The 18,581-nt window shown below is 45.2% G+C and overlaps 1 protein-coding gene across 1 annotated transcript in view; it reads left to right on the top strand.

The window, feature by feature from the left end:
- Positions 1-240: 240 nt before the first annotated feature.
- The window catches only part of LOC115459318 (small G protein signaling modulator 2-like), a gene marked incomplete at its 5' end in the record, with an annotated part of 56,613 nt that continues 38,272 nt past the window's right edge, over positions 241-18,581 (top strand). The window contains one exon of the mRNA XM_030189161.1: positions 241-373. Within this exon, the coding sequence (XP_030045021.1) occupies positions 241-373 (133 nt within the window). The remainder of the gene's footprint in view (positions 374-18,581) is intronic.

Genomic DNA, 18,581 nt, shown 5'->3' with positions numbered 1-18,581 from the left:
ATAAGCTGGATTAAAGCTCTTGGTTCCCAGAGTTTCAAGCCACTTTCAGTGCTGTCAGTTCTACTGAGCTAGCCAGAGATGCCCAGCTCCTCTCACTTAGCACTTTATGCTGTCACTCGCCTTATAGAAATAGAATGAACTGAGGTTTTCTATTAAACAAGCAGCCATGAATTGGATCTCATACAGCCAGACTGTAGATGTTGGCAAAATTGAATATCTTGCACTGTTTCTGTGTTTTAGGGAAAGGTTTTTCCACGACTCCGGAAAAGAAACAGCACAAATAAATCTGTGGATCTGGAGGAGAACTTTGATGATGAGATGGCAGCAGACTACGTCTTCAGGATCATCTGTGCAGGGCACAGGCACGGTAACAGTATGTTCTGCATTTCTTATCGGTTTCATCTCTGTGTTGTTCTCTGCAAAAGGAGGATTTGAGAGCTGAGAAGGCAAAGTTAGCACGGTTTAAAAAAGATTTGCATCATTTCCTAAAAGAAAGGCCCATAAGCCATTATTAAGATGGACTTGGGAAAACCCCTTATTTCCATGATAAGCAGCATAAAATCTGTTTTACTCTTGGGATATTGTAACCTGGACTGGCCACTGTAGAAAACAGGATACTAGGCTTGATGGACCTTCGGTCTGCCCCAGTATAGCAACGCTTACATTCTTATATTTTATATTCTCTGAAAATAATGTTTTGGTGGCTAATAGTGCTTTTAAAAATAAATTGATCATATTGAAGGAAGTTCTCTGAGGGAAAGCAAGTGACCGCCAGTTCTTGGAAGCTGGTATTCACCTCGCCAGATAAAGTGGTTTTTCAGTGATCTTTTCTTTAATGCATATTACGAGTGGGTACATGTGGAAATGAGTAGGAAAAATGCCACCACGAGGCCATGCCTCTTCCTTTTGCATAGCTTCTGGAGAGCCAACTTGCCCGTTAAAAATGTTCCAAACCAATCTGTGCTGTTTTGCAATAACGTCTTGGTCCTGGGGAAAGCTGCAGTGATTGCTGTATGACTTCAGGTTCATCCACTGATCGGAGCTTAAACAGTAGTTTTCAAATTGCCAGAATATCTACAGTGCAGACTTAGCACCAAAATCACTTCTGGGAAAAGCACCAACACACATCTGCACATTCTTTTTATATGGGTATTGCATGCTTTGAAAAAGTGTGTCCATGTTTCCAAATGCTGTGCCCAGACACTTCCCCCAGACGTGTTCCTAGGGGGACTGTGAACAAGAAAGCAAAAGCGTCCCCCAGTCAACCAAATAAAACAGAGAATGACAAAAAGAAGGGGGTAGACCAATGTAGTTCCAACACAGGATATTATTGACAGTTAATCAACTTTATGCAGTTTCTATAGTGACTGGACGCAGCCTGTGTTTTGGCACCACACACGCCCTGCCTCAGGAGTCAACTAATTTCTGCAATATAATGCAACATATATATGACTTGAATCAATTAAAAATGATTTAAAAAATGCAAACAAATTAGCAAATAAAATTATATTAACCTACCATTATTTATTTTATTGATTACAACAGCCTATTTACTCACTTATTTAACATGTATCAAAAGCAGACGATTAAAATTATATACTTAAAAATATGTATACAAAAATGGACACATCAGTAAAACTTCTCACAAAAACCTATGTCACTAAATTTCCTGTGTTGGAAATACATTGGTCTACCCACTTTTTTGGTCTTTCTCCCTAGTGGGACCGTGTGCATAAATTTGCCTGCAGAAGTTAAACTCTATTAGGATGTCCTGCTTCACTGTTCAAGTATTTTCTGAAAGGCTTTTCTGAGCATAAGCCTTTTGTAAAATATGTATAAAGACACTGCAACTGCCATTTAAAAAAGAAGTATGTTGGAAAACAGAGTTTCTTTTTTTTCACTCTCATTCTATATTTGTCTGTGGTATGAGTAAAGCATTTGATATACTGCCGTTCTGTAGTACAACCAAAGCAGTTTACATATTGCATTCAGGTACGTCCTCTGTCTCTAAAAGGCTAGACTTGCCAGCAGGGCCACCGAGAGGGGGCGACAGTCCCGGGCCTCCGGGGGGGGGGGGCCCGCCGCCGCCGCCGCAGTGTGGCCCGCCTCGCTCCGGAACTAACCTTAAGTCTCCTTCTTTCACTTGGCGCAAGCAGCAGCAGGGCAGGCCACTCCTTCCTTCCGTGTCCCACCCTCACCTGACGTAACGTCCGCGAGGGCGGGGCATGGAAGGAAGGAGGAGAGGTCTGCCCTGCTGCGGCTTGCGCAAAGTGAAAGAAGGAGGCTTAAGGTTAGTTTCGGGCCTGGTAGCGGGTGGAGGGGGGGGCCCGGTAACGGGAGGAGGGGGGGCCCGGCGACTTCAGGTGAGCGGCGACATCGGGTGGGGAGGGCCCCAGGGGGTTGTCTTGTCCTGGGCCCGGCTCTCGGCGGCCCTGCTTGCCAGTTGTCACAAGGAGCCACAGTGGGAGTCAAACCCAGTTCCCCTGGTTCTCAGCCCACTGCACTAACCATTAGGTTACTCCTCCACTCCTTTCTACAATTACAACTGATGGGCAGTGTATCAAATCTGAATAAATGTAAATATAATATAGAAGATGGACCTTGAAATGTGGGATAAATCCATCTTGATCCAAAACTTTCACAGATTTAAAATCGTTACAGAAATTTCATCATTGACTTAGAACAGCAGGAAAAGAATCTTTCATTCGTTAGTTTCTGTCCATCTCAGAATCCAACTAATTGTACGTTTAAGTTTTAGTACAATTCATCTATCTTATGTTTATACATTGACCTCTATATATCAGCAGTGTAATTGACATGTTTCAAAGATAACACTTATAAACATCTCTCTTTTTGTACCGAAAGTGTACATTGCTGATATCTAGAGCAGAATATGTCAAAATAAGTGAATTGCATTAGAAATAAGATGTACAATTAATTGGATTCTGAGGCAGTAACTAATATATCCTTAAGATTTGCACCAATCAAACACCATCAAAGAAACTGATTATAGCACTTAGAAATTGTGGCAAATACCAAATCAAAATGCACAACTTCTTAAACACTTAACTCTTTTCAAACCATTACCCACTCACTCATTCCTACATACAGTGTGACCATAATCCCCACATGAACATAAAATAGCCATGCTGGGTCAGACCAATAGAAAGATGATGGCAGATAAGGGCTAAATGGCCCATCCAGTCTGCCCATCCTCAGTAACCACTAACTCCTCCTTTTCCTAAGAGATCCCATGCATATGTCTCACTCTTTCTTAAATACAGACATTGTCCTTGTCTTCATGACCTCCATTGGGAGGCCATTCCAAGCATCCACCAACCTTTCCATGAAAGAGTATTTTCTTAAATTACTCCTAAGCGGAAGAAGTGACGTCACTGGCAGCAATGGTCGCTTGAAAAGTGAGCTCCGGTTCCCCCTGAGATTTAAGCGTGTTTATATCCCATCAAATCGCATCATAAGCAGCACGTCAGCAGGAATAGCGTTGGGAAGGTTAAAAGAATCGATATACAAAAAAAAATTGAAGATGAATCGGTAACCTGACCTATCCCAGTTTGGATTCTCGAATACAACCGCGGACCACATGGTGAATCCTGTGCCAGAGGCCCCACAGCTAACTCAGCGATCAGAGAGCTTGTCCCCGAAAGATCTGTTTGGATCGAATGGTGAGATAGATTGAACGGAGGTAATGCCTCTCAATGAACTTAAAGAATGGTTACAAGAAATTAGAGGTGATTTAAAAGCGGTCCGCGCCATCCTGGCGTCCCTAGGGGTGGATTTACGTGGCGAGATTAGAGAGCTGGAAGGATGAATGGAAGATGCAGAGAACCGCATAGACGAACAAGCAGAAGAAATAAGCACGCTGAACAAACGTTTTTCTGCAACACAAACAGATCTCCAGCAACTCACTGAAAAACTTGAGGACCTCAAAAATCACAGCCATCGACAAAATCTGAGGTTCAGGGGATTGCCTGAGGTGCCGCTGTACCAAGATTGTGAGGCAACACTAAAACAACTGTTTGCCGCGCTGCTTGCTGAGACCAGAGTGGTGATTGATCTGGATATGATTGTGCTTGAGCGTTCTCATTGAACACTAGGTCCTGCAAGAGGTAATCTTCCAAAAGACATAATAGCCTGTTTCCAGGACTTTAAGCTTAAGGAACAAGTGGTGCAGGCAGCGTGCAAAGCTCATAACTTTAAGTGGGACTCTTATGCCTTTGAAATTTATCAAGACTTAGCCTCTGCCACCTTAAAGCGCAGGGCGGCATTGAAACCTGTCACTCTAAAGCTCCGAGAACTGGGGATCAAATATCACTGGAGGTACCCATTTGCCTTAGCCTTTTATAAGGACGGCCGCGTGCATCAGGTGAAATTGATAGACGAAGCTCGATGGGTTCTGCCTGATGGAACTGAGAAGGCGTCTTCATCTGCTTTGCATACCTCTAGAGCATCCTCCTCAGCAGGGCGCCCGCAGTGGCAACGGGTGGAGAAGGGACATAAGCGTCTGCAGCACCAAAAATCTGATGGTCAACCTGCATGACTGAAACTAATATATTTTCTGCTCTATTCAGCACTATGCTCACTGTTTGGTTCGAGATTGTTATGGTTGAGCAGCAGTTGACTGAATTGCTGCACAGTTGGGAATAGTAAACTCAATAAGATGGGATTTATTATCCTAAAAAGGTGAAGGGGAAACAGGGAGAATGTTTTGCTTCCTCCTACTTGTGACCTCTCTGTAATTGGTATGGAGAGGATTTTGATGTTAATGGGGGTGGGGGAGGGAGGGGTTTGGGGACAAGAATGTTAAAGAATACATGTATAATTATAAATCATACGAGTTTAATGTCTTGCTGACGTTGGGGACTGAGAAAGATCATAGAGATGAGGCATTTGGAGGGGGAGAAACTTGCAATATCTTATGTAATGTATTTTCATAAATATGCAGATGTCTAGTATAAATTTGGTAAGTCTGAATGTAAGAGGCCTTAATGTCCTCATGAAACGCCAGTTACTATTTAGGGAATTGGGGCGCTTGAATGCAGATATAGCCTTTATTCAAGAGACGCACTTAAAGCCCACCCACGAATCACACTGCAAACACCGTAAATACCCTAATTAATATTTTGCCTCTAAGAAGGAGGGTGCTAAATCTAGGGGGGTTTTGATTGCTCTTAATGACTCTCAACCTTGGAATAGATATAAAGTTATTAGAGATAAATAGGGTAGATATCTGTTACTGTGCATCTCTCTAGGCAATGTAAAATACACCCAGCTTAATGTTTATGGGCTCAACGCTGATCATGGCACTTTCTTTCAGCAGCTGGACCAAGTAATATTGAAACATAGAACAGGTCTATTGCTGATAGGAGGAGATTTTAATCTAACCCTTAGTCCTTATTTGGATAATTCCACCAAAAGAGTGATATATGCAAAACGAGATTGTGAGCTTTTTCGTGCGTTCCTGGAGAGATGGCAGCTATCAGATTTTTGGAGACAAACTAACCCAAGTGAGCGGGAATATACATGCTTTTCGCAAGTTCATCAGTCTTTTTCATGAATTGACCTTTGGCTGGGGGATGTGGAACTAGGGCATGAGATTCTGGAACATCAGATTATAAGCCGCATGTAGTCAGATCACAACCCTGTAGTCCTGAGGTTTAGTCTCCCGGTCTGGCGGAGAGATCGACCTGAGTGATGGCTGGCTGATTCTATTCTATCAAAAATATCGAATATTTTCCAAATAGAATCCCATATCAAAGAATATATTCAATTTAATGTTAATAATGAGGTATCTTTGGACGTTCTGTGGGATGGGCTGAAGGCAGTACTGCGTGGCCATTTTATAGCCTTGAAGGCTCACATACAATGAGAGCGTAGAAAAGTAGAGGACGTATTGAGGAAAAAACTATTAGAGACAAAGAGAATGCTCTTTGGGAAAGCTAAGCCGCATCCACCGTTGTTATTACAACAATTACGTAAACTACAACAGGAGTTACATGAGTTACAGCTGGCTGATATTGCTGAGCAATTACAACGAACTAGGCAGTGCCAGATTGAATTTGGCAATAAGTCGAGCAAGCTTTTAGCTCATAAGCTAAAGAAACAGGCTTTGCGAAACCATATCTCTAGCTTAGAGTTGCGGACGGGAAAATAACATCAGACCAATCACATATACAACATTGGTTTCAACAATATTATGAGCACCTTTATACCCCTGATGTTAACCCTTCGAGAGAGGAATTATTAGATTATTTAAGCCATATTGAGTTACCAGTACTCTCCGAGGGGGCTCGGCTTCAACTGTCCCGTCCTATTGAACTGGATGAGGTGACTCAGGCGATCCACTCTCTATCTTTAGGAAAGGCTCCAGGCCCGGACGGGTTTTCCAATAAGTTTTACAAGGTTTTTGCAAAAATTTTAAGCCCACTTCTGGTCCGCCTATTCAACTCCTTTAGTGTAGGCCAACCGATACCAAAAGCTTGGAATTTGGCGGCCATTTCTGTAATATTAAAGCCGGGTAAAGACCCTTTGAACTGTGGGTCCTATCGGCCCATCTCGTTGTTAGGGGTCGACTATAAAATCTTTACTAAGATCCTGGCCACTCGCTTGCAAAGGTGCCTCCCGGCTTTGATACATGAAGATCAAGCAGGCTTCATCAGTGGTCGTCAAGCCTTTGATAACATAAGAAGGGCCCTACATCTCATATATTACGCTAGGTCGACAAAGATCCCCATGGGCCTACGCTCATTAGATGCGGAAAAAGCATTTGATAGAGTTCATTGGCCGTTTATGTTTGCAGTGCTAGAAAAGATAGGTATCACAGAACAATTTCTTTCTTGGCTTCATCTCATATATGCAGATCCCTGTGCTTCAGTGAAGATTAACAGTAGGAGTTCTCCCCCATTCCCTCTGTATAGAGGCACGAGGCAGGGGTGTCCTTATCGCCACTGCTTTTTGCGCTGGTGGAGGAATCCCTAGCTTGTTATATTCGAGCACTCCCGAGAATTACGGGATTGTGTGTACAGGGTTTGGAATCGCGAGTCATATTGTTCGCAGATGATATTTTACTAACACTGACTAACCCAGAAACCTCATTTCAAGCCTTATCCTCTACGCTCCAGCAATATGAACAAGTTTCGGGCTTTAAAATCAATATGGAAAAATCGGAAGCTATGAATATTAGCTTGTCCGAAGTCCAAGTACTACATCTAAAGTCCACCTTCCCCTTCCGCTGGTCGAAAAATTCTATTTATCTGGTAGTTAATTTGACATCTGATTTACACAAACTATATGAGGCAAATTTCCCAGGGAAATTGAAAGAGCTCTTTGCGGAACTAGATCGTTGGAAGGGTTTAACGATCTCATGGATGGGCCGTATTAGTTCAATTAAAATGATAATACTTCCTAAACTGCTATATTTATTTATGGCTCTCCCCATCTCTGTGCCAGACAAGTTCTTTAGGAATTTGAGACGAAAGGTTTTTTTCCTATATCTGGAAAAAGAAACCACCCAGGGTGCGTGCAGAAGTGATGTTCCAGAGGCATGAACAGGGAGGGATGGGGGTTCCCTCTTTTGTAGATTAGCAGCCCATCTTCATATTCTAGCAGAGTGGTGCTGTGGCACGAGCAAGCCTTTGAAGATAATTGAGCGGTCGGAGCTTGCCCCGTACCAGGGGCGTAGCCAGACTACAGATTTTTGGTGGGCCTAGGCAAGAAGTGGGTGGGCACCAAGTGTTCTCCCCCCCACAAAAAAAAATATCTCAGCAGGTGTGAAAACGCTTCTTTCCACCTTTTCAGTCTGTAGCAAGCATGTGCAGAAAACAGAGCATGAGCAGGTGCCGGTATCATGGAGAGTACTGTTTTCGTTACCATCAAGGGGAAGTCTTCAGCTGGCTGAGCTTGGGATCCCCACCAGCTACCACCAAATGTGTGCTACTGAGCCCTAAGTTGGTGGACCTGAGCCCTAAGTTGGTGGGCCCTGGCCCACCTGTGGCTACGCCACTGCCTCGTACCATTAAGAGCTATTCCTTGGCTAGCAGATCGTGTATTGAGAAGATTGGCTGACAAGGCCCCACCCCGTCTCCGATGGCCCCTACTGACTTGGGTTGCAACCCGGAAAAAATTTTTGCAAATGTATATTAGGTTTGCTCCGTAATTTGCCCCCGGGTGCTGTGGATCCATGCTTTCGTCTATGGGAAAAACTGGGACTGTGTACACTGGGCCAAGTTTGGGAGGAGGGTGAATTTATCACATTTTATGAGAGGAATATGGCCTCTCACCCAGTCATGCCTTTCAATATCAAAAAAACATAGTAACATAGTAGATGACGGCAGAAAAAGACCTGCATGGTCCATCCAGTCTGCCCAACAAGATAAACTCATATGTGCTACTTTTTGTGTATACCTTACCTTGATTTGTCCCTGTCCTTTTCAGGGCTCAGACCGTATAAGTCTGCCCAGCACTATCCCCGCCTCCAACCACCGGCTCTGGCACTGATCGTATAAGTCTGCCCAGCACTATCCCCGCCTCCCGCCACCGGCTGTGCCACCCAATCTGGCTAAGCTCCTTAGGATCTATTCCATACGCGACCAGCTTCTCATACGTCTGCACGCAGCTATGGAACGCACTACCGAAGGCCATAAAAACAACGCAAGACCTAACCATCTTCCGAAGGCTACTGAAAACAGATCTTTTCAAGAAGGCATACCATAAGCATCCATCTTAATACTAGGGCCAGGGTCGCTTTACTCATACTACCCCTCTCCTCAAGTTGCTTCACTGGCTCACTATCCGTTTTCGCATCCTGTTCAAACTTCTTCTACTGACCTATAAATGTACTCACTCTGCTGCTCCCCAGTATCTCTCCACACTCGTCCTTCCCTACACAGTACTAGGGGACATTTTCTGTTTCTGTGGTGTTGCATTGTATGCAGAGTCTGGCATCTTGGGGGTTCAGTTTAATTTTTGTCTAACTAGAAAGTTTATTATTACTTATTCTATAGTGGATTAGGGTGTATCTGTGTTTGTAAAAAAGACATGGCTTTCAGTTGGCATTGACTGTGCAGGATCAACGATCTGTATTATTCTGCCTGGTTTCGTTTTACAGTAGGTGAATTGATGTTCTAGTGCTCACTGTAGTGTTTAAGATGCTTTCCTTTTCCTTGTGTGACTCATAGAAATTACTGCTTATGGTATGGTAGAATTGCTGTATCGGTCCTGAGTGTTTTGTATTCTCGGCATGCCTAGTACTAGATTTTGGAGGGGGGGTGTTAAAAAACCTGCACATGGATGGAGAAAATAGGCAGAAGCTGGATCCACTGGACAGTCAAGTCTGCAGAGGACCCAGCTTTTACTTACGGATGTAAGGCAAGAAATGAAGAATAAAGGAGGAAAGTAAAGAAATAAATGGAAAGGAAGACCTGGAAATGGAGTTAAAAGGACAGATAGCAGCAGAATCAGGTACTGGGCCAGCATGATCAGAAAAACAAAGTCACCAGACAACAAAGGTAGATAAAATCATTTTATTTTCATTATAGTGTTTGGAATATGTCCACTTTGATAATCAGGTGCTCAACAAAAGTTTATATTTATTTACTTATTTATGGTATTTTATGCTAGACTAGGGGGGGGGGGGGTGCCAACTGATAGTCTGCAGGAGGGCACCAGAGACCCTAGGCACGGCCCTGCCCCTCAGCTATCTTTTCTCCAAGCTGAAGAGCCCTATCCGCTTTAGCCTTTCCTCATAGGGAAATGGTCCCATCCCCTTTATCATTTCATTGCCCTTCTCTGTACCTTTTCTAATTCCACTTTATCTTTTTTGAGATGCAGTGACCAGAATTCCACACAATATTCAAAGTGCGGTCATCCCATGGAGTGATACAAAGGCATTATAATGTCCTCATTTTTGTTTTTCATTCCTTTCCTAATAATACCTAACATTCTGTTTGCTTTCTTGGCCATCGCTGCACACTTAGCAGAGGGTTTCAAAATATTGTCAATGATGATGCCTAGATCCCTTTCCTGGTTGGTGACTCTTAATGTGGAATCTTGCATTCTCCAAAGACAAGCAGGCTGATATTCTCACAAGTGGGTGACGCCACGTCGGCCCCGGAGGATTTTAAAGCAAAATCTCAAAATCTCTTTACGGCGTTCCGTCGCGCGAGCGATCGTACTGCGCATGTGCGCACACCTATTCCCGCTCGCCGAGCGGACACGCCCCTCAGTTTTTCTTTTTCCGCGTCTGAGGAGACACGGAGTTCGTTAGGGCTTCGTGTTTTCTTCAGGTCTTCGGAGTAAATCTCTTTTTTATTTTTTCATTTTATGGCAGGCTCATTGTGGCTTATATATACAGGTATTTTTTGTACCTGAGGCAAGAAAAAATTTAAGTAATTGCCAGAGTCACAAGGGGCTGTGCCTCAACGAAGCATATAAGCTTCTCTTTTTCTTTTTTCTAATGAAAGTGCTGGTATATTGTTATCTGTGGGCTCTCTCTAGCCAGCAAATAAAACAAGCCCACATTTTTTGATCCATTTATTAAAACTTAAACAAATTGCTCTCGAGAGCTGTGAGAGCCTGCTTCAGCACACTACTGTCTTTGAGCCTCACAAGTGGTGAAGGTGTATGTCACAGGAAAAACCAGGAACCTAAGCAGGTGCATCCCTGGTCAGCCACTGAATGGGCAGCCTGGTGACACAATATCAGTGGTGTAACCTTTGAAGTGAGTCTCCACCCGTCTCGGCGTCTCCTGCTCTGCAGGTCATTCGGACGCATCGGCGGAAGTGTCTTGGGCCGGATCATCTCCCTGTGAAGCGCAAGTAGTGTCTCAAAGTACCGAGACGTATTCTACTCTGCCAGGGATGCCCAAAGGACCGGATCATCTCCCTGTGAAGCGCAAGTAGTGTCTCAAAGTACCGAGACGTATTCTACTCTGCCAGGGATGCCCAAAGGACCGGATCATCTCCCTGTGAAGCGCAAGTAGTGTCTCAAAGAAGAGACTTATGCTACTTGTCAGGGATGCCCAAAGGAGTTTCTGGAGTCCGACAGAGACCGATGCACGCTGGGTATAGTTATGCATCGAGTAGGTCTCCACCTGCCTCGGCGCCTCCTGCTTGGCAGGTCATTCGGGCGCATCAGCGGGTGTCGGTACCATCGGTGCCCAGAGCTTTGCTCCCTCTGTTATGGAGGTATTCGGGCTTCAGACATCAGTCGGTGCCGAGAGCGTTGCTCCCTCTATTATGGAGGTATCCTGGCATTGGACGTCGATACACCGCATCAGTACCGGGTATCATCGGTACCGGGTGTCATGGGTACCGTCGGTACCGAGTATCATCGGTACCGGGTGTCATGGGTACCGTCGGTACCGAGTATCATCGGTACCGGGTGTCATGGGTACCGTCGGTACCGAGTATCATCGGTACCATGGGTGCCGTCGGTACCGAGTATCATCGGTACCATGGGTGCCGTCGGTGCCGAATGTCACCGGTGCGTCGGTACCGAGGAGTATCGGTACCGGGAACATTGGTACCATGGTCGGTGCCATGGGTCCCGTCGGTACCGGTACCATCGGTACCATGGATTCCGTCTGCACCGGGTATCATCGGTACCATGGGTACCATCGGTGCCGAGTGTCTTCGGTGCATGGGCACCGTCGGCACCAGGTATCACCATCGGCATCAGATATCATGGGCACCATCGATCACAGGTATCATCGCCCATCGGTACCGAGTATCACGAGTACCATCGGTATCGGGTATCGTCGGTACCATGGATAGGTATCATGGATACCGTCGGTAGATGAGTACCGTCGATACCAAATATCATGACCAGGTACCATCGGTACCATGGGTGCCATTGGTACCAGGTGTCTTGAGCACCGTCGATACCATGTGTATCATAGGTACCGTCGGTGCTGTTGGTGCCGAATATCATGGGTACCATCGGTACCACATGTCAAGGGTCCCTTCGGTACTAGGGTATCATGGGTACCATCGATACCAGATATCATGACTATCATCGGTACCAAGTACCATGGGTTCCATTGGTACCGGGGGTCATCGGTACCATGTGTATCATCGGCATCGTCGGTGCCATGAGTACTATCAGTACCATCGGTCACATCTCTGTTATGGAAGTCATCTGGCAGTCTGGTTTCGATTCCCTTGCATTGCCAGATGTTGTCCTTGGCTTCGAGACCATGGGTACCATTGGATGCCATGGATGCTACCGCCTCCCGCGGCATCTAGCTTTTCAACTGGTCTCCTTCACCGATGCTGCCTCTGGTATGGGTGTTCGCTCGTAGAACTTACCGCGCCTCCATACCTTGGCTTCCAGGCCCAGAAATGCATGTTAAGAACAGCCATTTTGCTACAGGAGAACATATTTTTCCATAGCTGTTCTGTAGAATTGTATGTATGACAATTGCTCTATACTGGTCAATGTTTGCATCTGAGCTGCTCTGTTTGAGTAGTTGGCTCAGTTCAATGATGGTTCATCTGATGAACATGAAGGTCATGGGGTTTTCTCTGCTGAGAATCCTCTAGATCCTCTATTTGTCTTGACACATTACAATGGAGATTGTCAATCAGCCCAATGCCAGATGCTCGAGGTCCTGGACTACCATCTTCAACTCAGAACTGATAGCAGTTCTAAGAACTTGCTTCGGCGCCCCCGAGGCCAGAGCATACATCCTTAGCCTCCTTTGGAGAATGGCGTACCAGGCTGGCATGATCGCGTCCAAGACCAAGTCCTGCCAGATCTTTATGAACATTCCCACCGGAGTAGGCTACATCTTTTTTCCAAGTGTCGCAAGTTCCTGTCCAATGGCGTTTTCATCACTTGTATTGTAACACCTAGATTTCTGCTCTAGGTATGGTGATGCGCAGACTCTCATGACTGTGTGCCTCTCACCTGGAGGAGGAGACTCAGCAGAAAATTGTTGATATGCTGTGCATACACTTCCTCATCGCGGAACTTCTTTAAAGAGATCAGCACGCTCGTTCTAGTCAGCGGCGTGCACCTAATCAGGCTCCTGCAGCTATTCCGCAGGAACCAGAGAGGGGTTTTGGAGTGGCTCCAATTCAGCATAGCCACTATATATAAAAAAAAAACAAAACAACAAATGTCCGTACCGGCCAATCTGCCTGTCGGGGGGAAGTTCAAATATTCTCCACCACAGGTGACTTCTATATCCTCCAACCGGGGGGTTTTTTCAAATAGTCCGGTTAGGATACATTCTCAATCTGGAATCAAACCCTCCACATTGTTCATTGGAAGTTTAATCCTTTAGCTTCCATCAACAGTGAGTACTTGCAGAGGAACTCTCTGCCTTTCTCAGTACCAATGCAGTCGAGCCTGTTCCACAAGGGTAAGAAGGATTGAGTTTCTATCCCAGGTCCTTCCTTGTGGGTTCCGTCCCATCATAGACATAAGGGGCCTCAACAGATTTCGTTCAGGATGATTTCCCTGGGCATCCTTCTTCCCATACTTCAGGAAAACGAATGGTTATGCTCTCTGGACTTACAAGATACTTCTACTCACTTTGCGTCCAGAGTATGTTTTTCCTAGTGCCTAGCTGTTGTTGCAGCGTATCTTCATGGACTGGGAGTGCAAGTGTTCCCTTAACACGTTGATTGCCCGTCTCAACAGATTACAGCACAGTAATATTGAGACTTCTAGACACATGGCTTCCACAGTTCACGTCACTCCCTTGACACTTTTGCACATCTAGAGGATGTAACCCAACTGTTCGCCAGTCTTCGGAATTCCCCTCAGAGGTGGTTAATTCTCTCCATTTTGATTCTGAGGTGTCCAGTCCACCTTACTCAGTCAAAAGCTGCTGACGAAGGTTGCATCCCTCCTGGCTATCCAACCTAATTATTTTAATCAACCACACAATCGGGTTGTGATGTACTCGATAACAAAGGAGTACTGGATCTTGTCCTCTGAGTCAAGATGCCATGCAGATGTAGCGGTGGGCTCGCCAACGCGGCTTGTTTTCTCCAAGCCATTTATCTAATTGGCGTAAACAGCAGTCTGGCCGACAGGCTGAGCAACTTAGTTCAATCACAAAGTCCCTCAGTTCTGTTCCAGGCTGCAGGTTCACGGCAGACTACCATCGGATGCCTTTCTCCTTCTTTGGGGGACAAGTTTTCTGTATGCGTATCCTACCATACATCTGGTGGAAAAGACTTTGCTGATTCTCAAGCAAGATTGTGGAGCCATGATTCTGATTGCTCCTTTCTAGCTACGTCAGATACGATTCCCTCTTCTTCTGGAGTTGGAATGTTTTCCAGCTCTCATTACGCAGAACGAGGGGGCACTTCTACATCCCAACCTCCAATCTATGGCTCACACGGTCTGGATGTTGAGAGTGTAGGTTTCGTTGACTTTTCCAGAAGAGTGTCTCCCGACTCTTGCCTGCTTCCAGAAAAAGATTTCACAAAGAGGTGTTATTCTTTTCATGGAAGAGGTTTGCCGTCTGGTGTGACAGCGAGGCCCTAGATCCTGCCTCTAGTCTTATACAGACCTTGCTTGAGTTCTTTCTACACCTGTCTGAATCTGGTCTCAAGACCAACTCGGTCAGTATTCATCTTCGTGCAATAAGAGCTTATCATCAACGTGTAAAAGGTCAGCCTTTAGCTGTCCACTTCATGACGTTTACTTCTCCCACAGTATTGAGAGAATTCCTTGTATGTGTCTAAGGGGGATTATTTCTGTTGGGCTTAGCACCCCCAATAATTTTTACAGTTGGCTCTTATGCTTCGGTCAGAGCCCCTATCACTCCTTATTCAGTATCTTGGGGTCTCAATGTCGTTTTCATCCAGCTGCTGCAAGCTCAATTCGGGCCACTGGATTCCTGTCATCTGAAGTATTGGACCTGGAAGGTCATTTCCTTGGTGGCTGTTCCTTCAACTCGAAAGGTCGGTGAGCTTCAGACTCTAGTAGCTCAAGCTCCTTACCTTACTTCTCATCTTAACAGAGTAGTTCTTCGCATGCAGCCAAGGTTCTTACTGGCGCTGGTATCAGAGTACCATCTGATCCAGTCAATTGTCTTCCCAACATGCTTTCTCCCTCATCTTACAAGCCCTGGCGAAAGCAAGCTGCGCACTTTTTGCGTGGAGCAGACGAGCTCCCTCGGAAGGTCTGCCCAGTTGTTTATTTCTTTTAATGCCAGTTGCTGTCGGAAACCGCATCATTTCTTCTTAACTGGCAGATTGCATCTCCTTCATTTTTGTCCAAGCTGGACTGACTCTAGAGGGCCATGTCACGGCTCACAAAATTAGAGCCATGGCTGAATCGGTGACTAATCTAAAATCAGTCACTATTGAAGGGATCTGCAAAGCTGCGGCGTGGTCATCAGTCCACACATTCACATCTCACTACTGCCTTCAGCAGAATAGCCGACGCGTCAGTCGGTTTTGGGCAGTCGGGGCTGCAGAACTTCTTTGGGGTTTAGAATCCAACTCCAACCCTCCTAAGCCCATGTTTGTTCTGTTCCAGGCTACACTCATTTAGATGTTTCTCCTTTTCAGGTCAATTTTTATTCTGGCCTCGCCGTTGCGAGACTCTATTGACCACTGTTTGTTGTGTAAGCCTGAAAGCTTGGGATACCCCACTTGTGAGAATATCAGCCTGCTTGTCTTTGGAGAAAGAGTAGTTACTTACCTGTAACAGGTGTTCTCCGAAGACAGCAGGCTGCATATTCTCACAAACCCTCCCACCTTCCCCTTTTGGAGTTGTCTCCTCCATCTTTTGGATATAACTGAGGGGCGTGTCCGCTCGGCGAGCGGGAATAGGTGTGCGCACATGCGCAGTACGATCGCTCGCGCGACGGAACGCCGTAAAGAGATTTTGAGATTTTGCTTTAAAATCCTCCGGGGCCGACGTGGCGTCACCCACTTGTGAGAATATGCAGCCTGCTGTCTTCGGAGAACACCTGTTACAGGTAAGTAACTACTCTTTACGTAGCTATAGTTCAGGTTCCTCTTTTCCACATACATCTGTTTGTACTTGCTTACATTAAACGGCATCTGCTATTTGGATGTCCAGTTTCCCAGTCTCATAAGGTCCTCTTGTGCATTTTCACAATCCTTTTGAGATTTAACAACTTTGAATAACTTTGTGTTGTCAGCAAATTTAAATATTTCACTAGTTATTCTCATCTCTAGATCATTTATAAATATTTATTTTATTTGTTACATTTATATCCCACATTTTCCCACCTATTTGTAGGCTCAAGGTGGCTTACATAGTACCGGAGAGGTGTTTGCAGATTCCGGTGTGAACAAATACAAAGTGATGTTGTGGTAAGATAAAATTCATGTGGCGCAGCCACACTAGGGAATCGTACAACGGAAGAGTTGTGTTATGTCCATTACTTTCTTTAGTTTTGTTGTGTTGCAAAGATCAGGCATTTATGTTGGATCGGTAGGGTATGCCTTTTTAAACAGGTTAGTTTTTAGTGTTTTCCGGAAGTTTAGGTGGTCGTTCGTTGTTCTCAATGCTTTTGGTAATGCGTTCCACAGTTGGGTGCTTATGTAGGAAAAACTGGATGCGTAAGTTGATTTGTATTTGAGTCCTTTGCAGCTTGGGTAGTGCAGATTTAGGTACGTTCGTGTTGATTTGGATGTGTTTCTAGTTGGTAGGTTGATCAAGTCTGTCATGTATCCCGGAGCTTCACCATAGATAATTTTGTGAACCAGAGTGCAGATTTTGAAAGCAATGCGTTCTTTGATTGGGAGCCAGTGTAGTTTTTCACGAAGGGGTTTTGCGCTTTCAAATCGTGTTTTTCAAAAGATAAGCCTAGCTGCCATGTTTTGAGCGGTCTGGAGTTTTTTTAAGGTTTGTTCTTTGCATCCCGCATAAATTCCATTGCAGTAGTCTACATGGTTTAGTACCCATTGATTGTATCAGGTTGCAAAATGTTCCCCCTCGGAAAGAATTGTTTCACGCGTTTTAGTTTCCACACTGAGTGGAACATTTTCTTTGTTGTGGATGTCACTTGGCTCTGCAATGTTAAGTTGCGGTCCATTGTAACGCCGAGGATTTTCAGGCTGTCTGAGATAGGGAGGGTGTAATCTGGGATGTTGATAATAGTGGGATTATCTGCGCTGTGTGGGGATGAGAGGCAGTGGCGTAGCTAGGGTAGTTGACACCCGGGGCCGGTCATTTTTGAACACCCCCCCCCCCCCCCAAATCCAGTACTAGGCATACCGAGAATACAAAACACTCAGGACCTATAGCGCAATTCTACCATACCATAAGCAGTCATTTCTACAAGTCACACAAGCATCTTAAACGTTACAGTGAGTACTACAACATCAATTCACCTATTGTAAAACAAAAACAGACAGATTAGTACAGATCGTCGATCCTGCACAGTCAATGCCAACCGAAAGCCATGTCTTTTTCACAAACACAGGTACACCCTAATCCACTATAGAATAAGTAATCATAAACTTTCTATTTAGACAAAAATTAAACTGAACCCCCGATGCCAGACTCTGCATACAATGCAACACCACAGAAACAGAAAATGTCCCCTAGTACTGTGCAAAATATAAAATTTGAAAAAAACTAACAAATCCGATCACCACTTTACAAATTAACAAATAGAAATAAAACAAATATAGAAAATAAAATACCATTTTATTGGACTAATACATTTAGCTTTCAGAGGCCAAAACCTCCTTCCTCAGGTCAATACAGTATAGTGCTGTTATAGTATCCTATCCTATCCTGACCTGAGGAAGGGGGTTTTGTTCTCTGAAAGTTGTCAAAATGTATTAAAAATTAGTCCAATAAAATGATTACCTTATTTATATGTTCTATTTATAAACATTTATTAACACATAAACACAGATACAATACTATACCCTAAAGCAAAAAAATAAAAAAAATATATTTTATTTACAGTTTGTTGTCTCTGGTTTCTGCTTTCCTCATCATCTTTTCACTGTCTTCCTTCCATCCAGCATCTGTCTTCGCTCTTTCTCTGAAATCCAGTGTCTGCCCTCTTTAATGTCCCTTCCATCCAGTGTCTGCTCTCTCTCTCTGCCCCTTCCATCCACCATCTGCCCTCTTTCTCTCCCCCCCTTCCACCCACCATCTGCCCTTTCTCTCTGCCCCTTCGATCCGTCTGCCCTCCCTCTCCCATCCATCCAGGGTCTGCCCTCCCTCACGCTCCCCCCTCTTCCATCCAGGGTCTGTCCCCTCTCTCTGCCCCCTCTTTCCACCTGCACCTAGTTCCAGTTCCAGCCCACATCTCCCACCTGCCACCCTTTTCAGCCCCACTATCCCACCAGTCCTCAGCCCTTTTCTCCCATCAGTCCTGGGCTTCAGCCCCCAGCCACTTCTCCCTGTCCCCTTTTCAGCCCCTAGTTTCAACCCCAGCTCTTTTCTCTCACCAGTCCCGAGCTTCAGCCCCAGTCCCCACAGTTTCAGGCCCTGCCCCGTTCCAGACCCCTTCTCCCATGAGCACTTCCCTCCCCAGTCCCCTTATCCCCTCTGAGCACCCCCACCGCTCCCCAATTTCCATTCTCCCCTCTGAGCACCCCCACCCTCCC

The sequence above is a fragment of the Microcaecilia unicolor genome, unplaced genomic scaffold (assembly GCF_901765095.1).
Source record: "Microcaecilia unicolor unplaced genomic scaffold, aMicUni1.1, whole genome shotgun sequence".
NCBI lineage: Eukaryota > Metazoa > Chordata > Amphibia > Gymnophiona > Siphonopidae > Microcaecilia > Microcaecilia unicolor.
The sequence above is the reverse complement of the archived record's forward strand: the minus strand, read 5'-3'. Positions and strand labels throughout refer to the sequence as shown.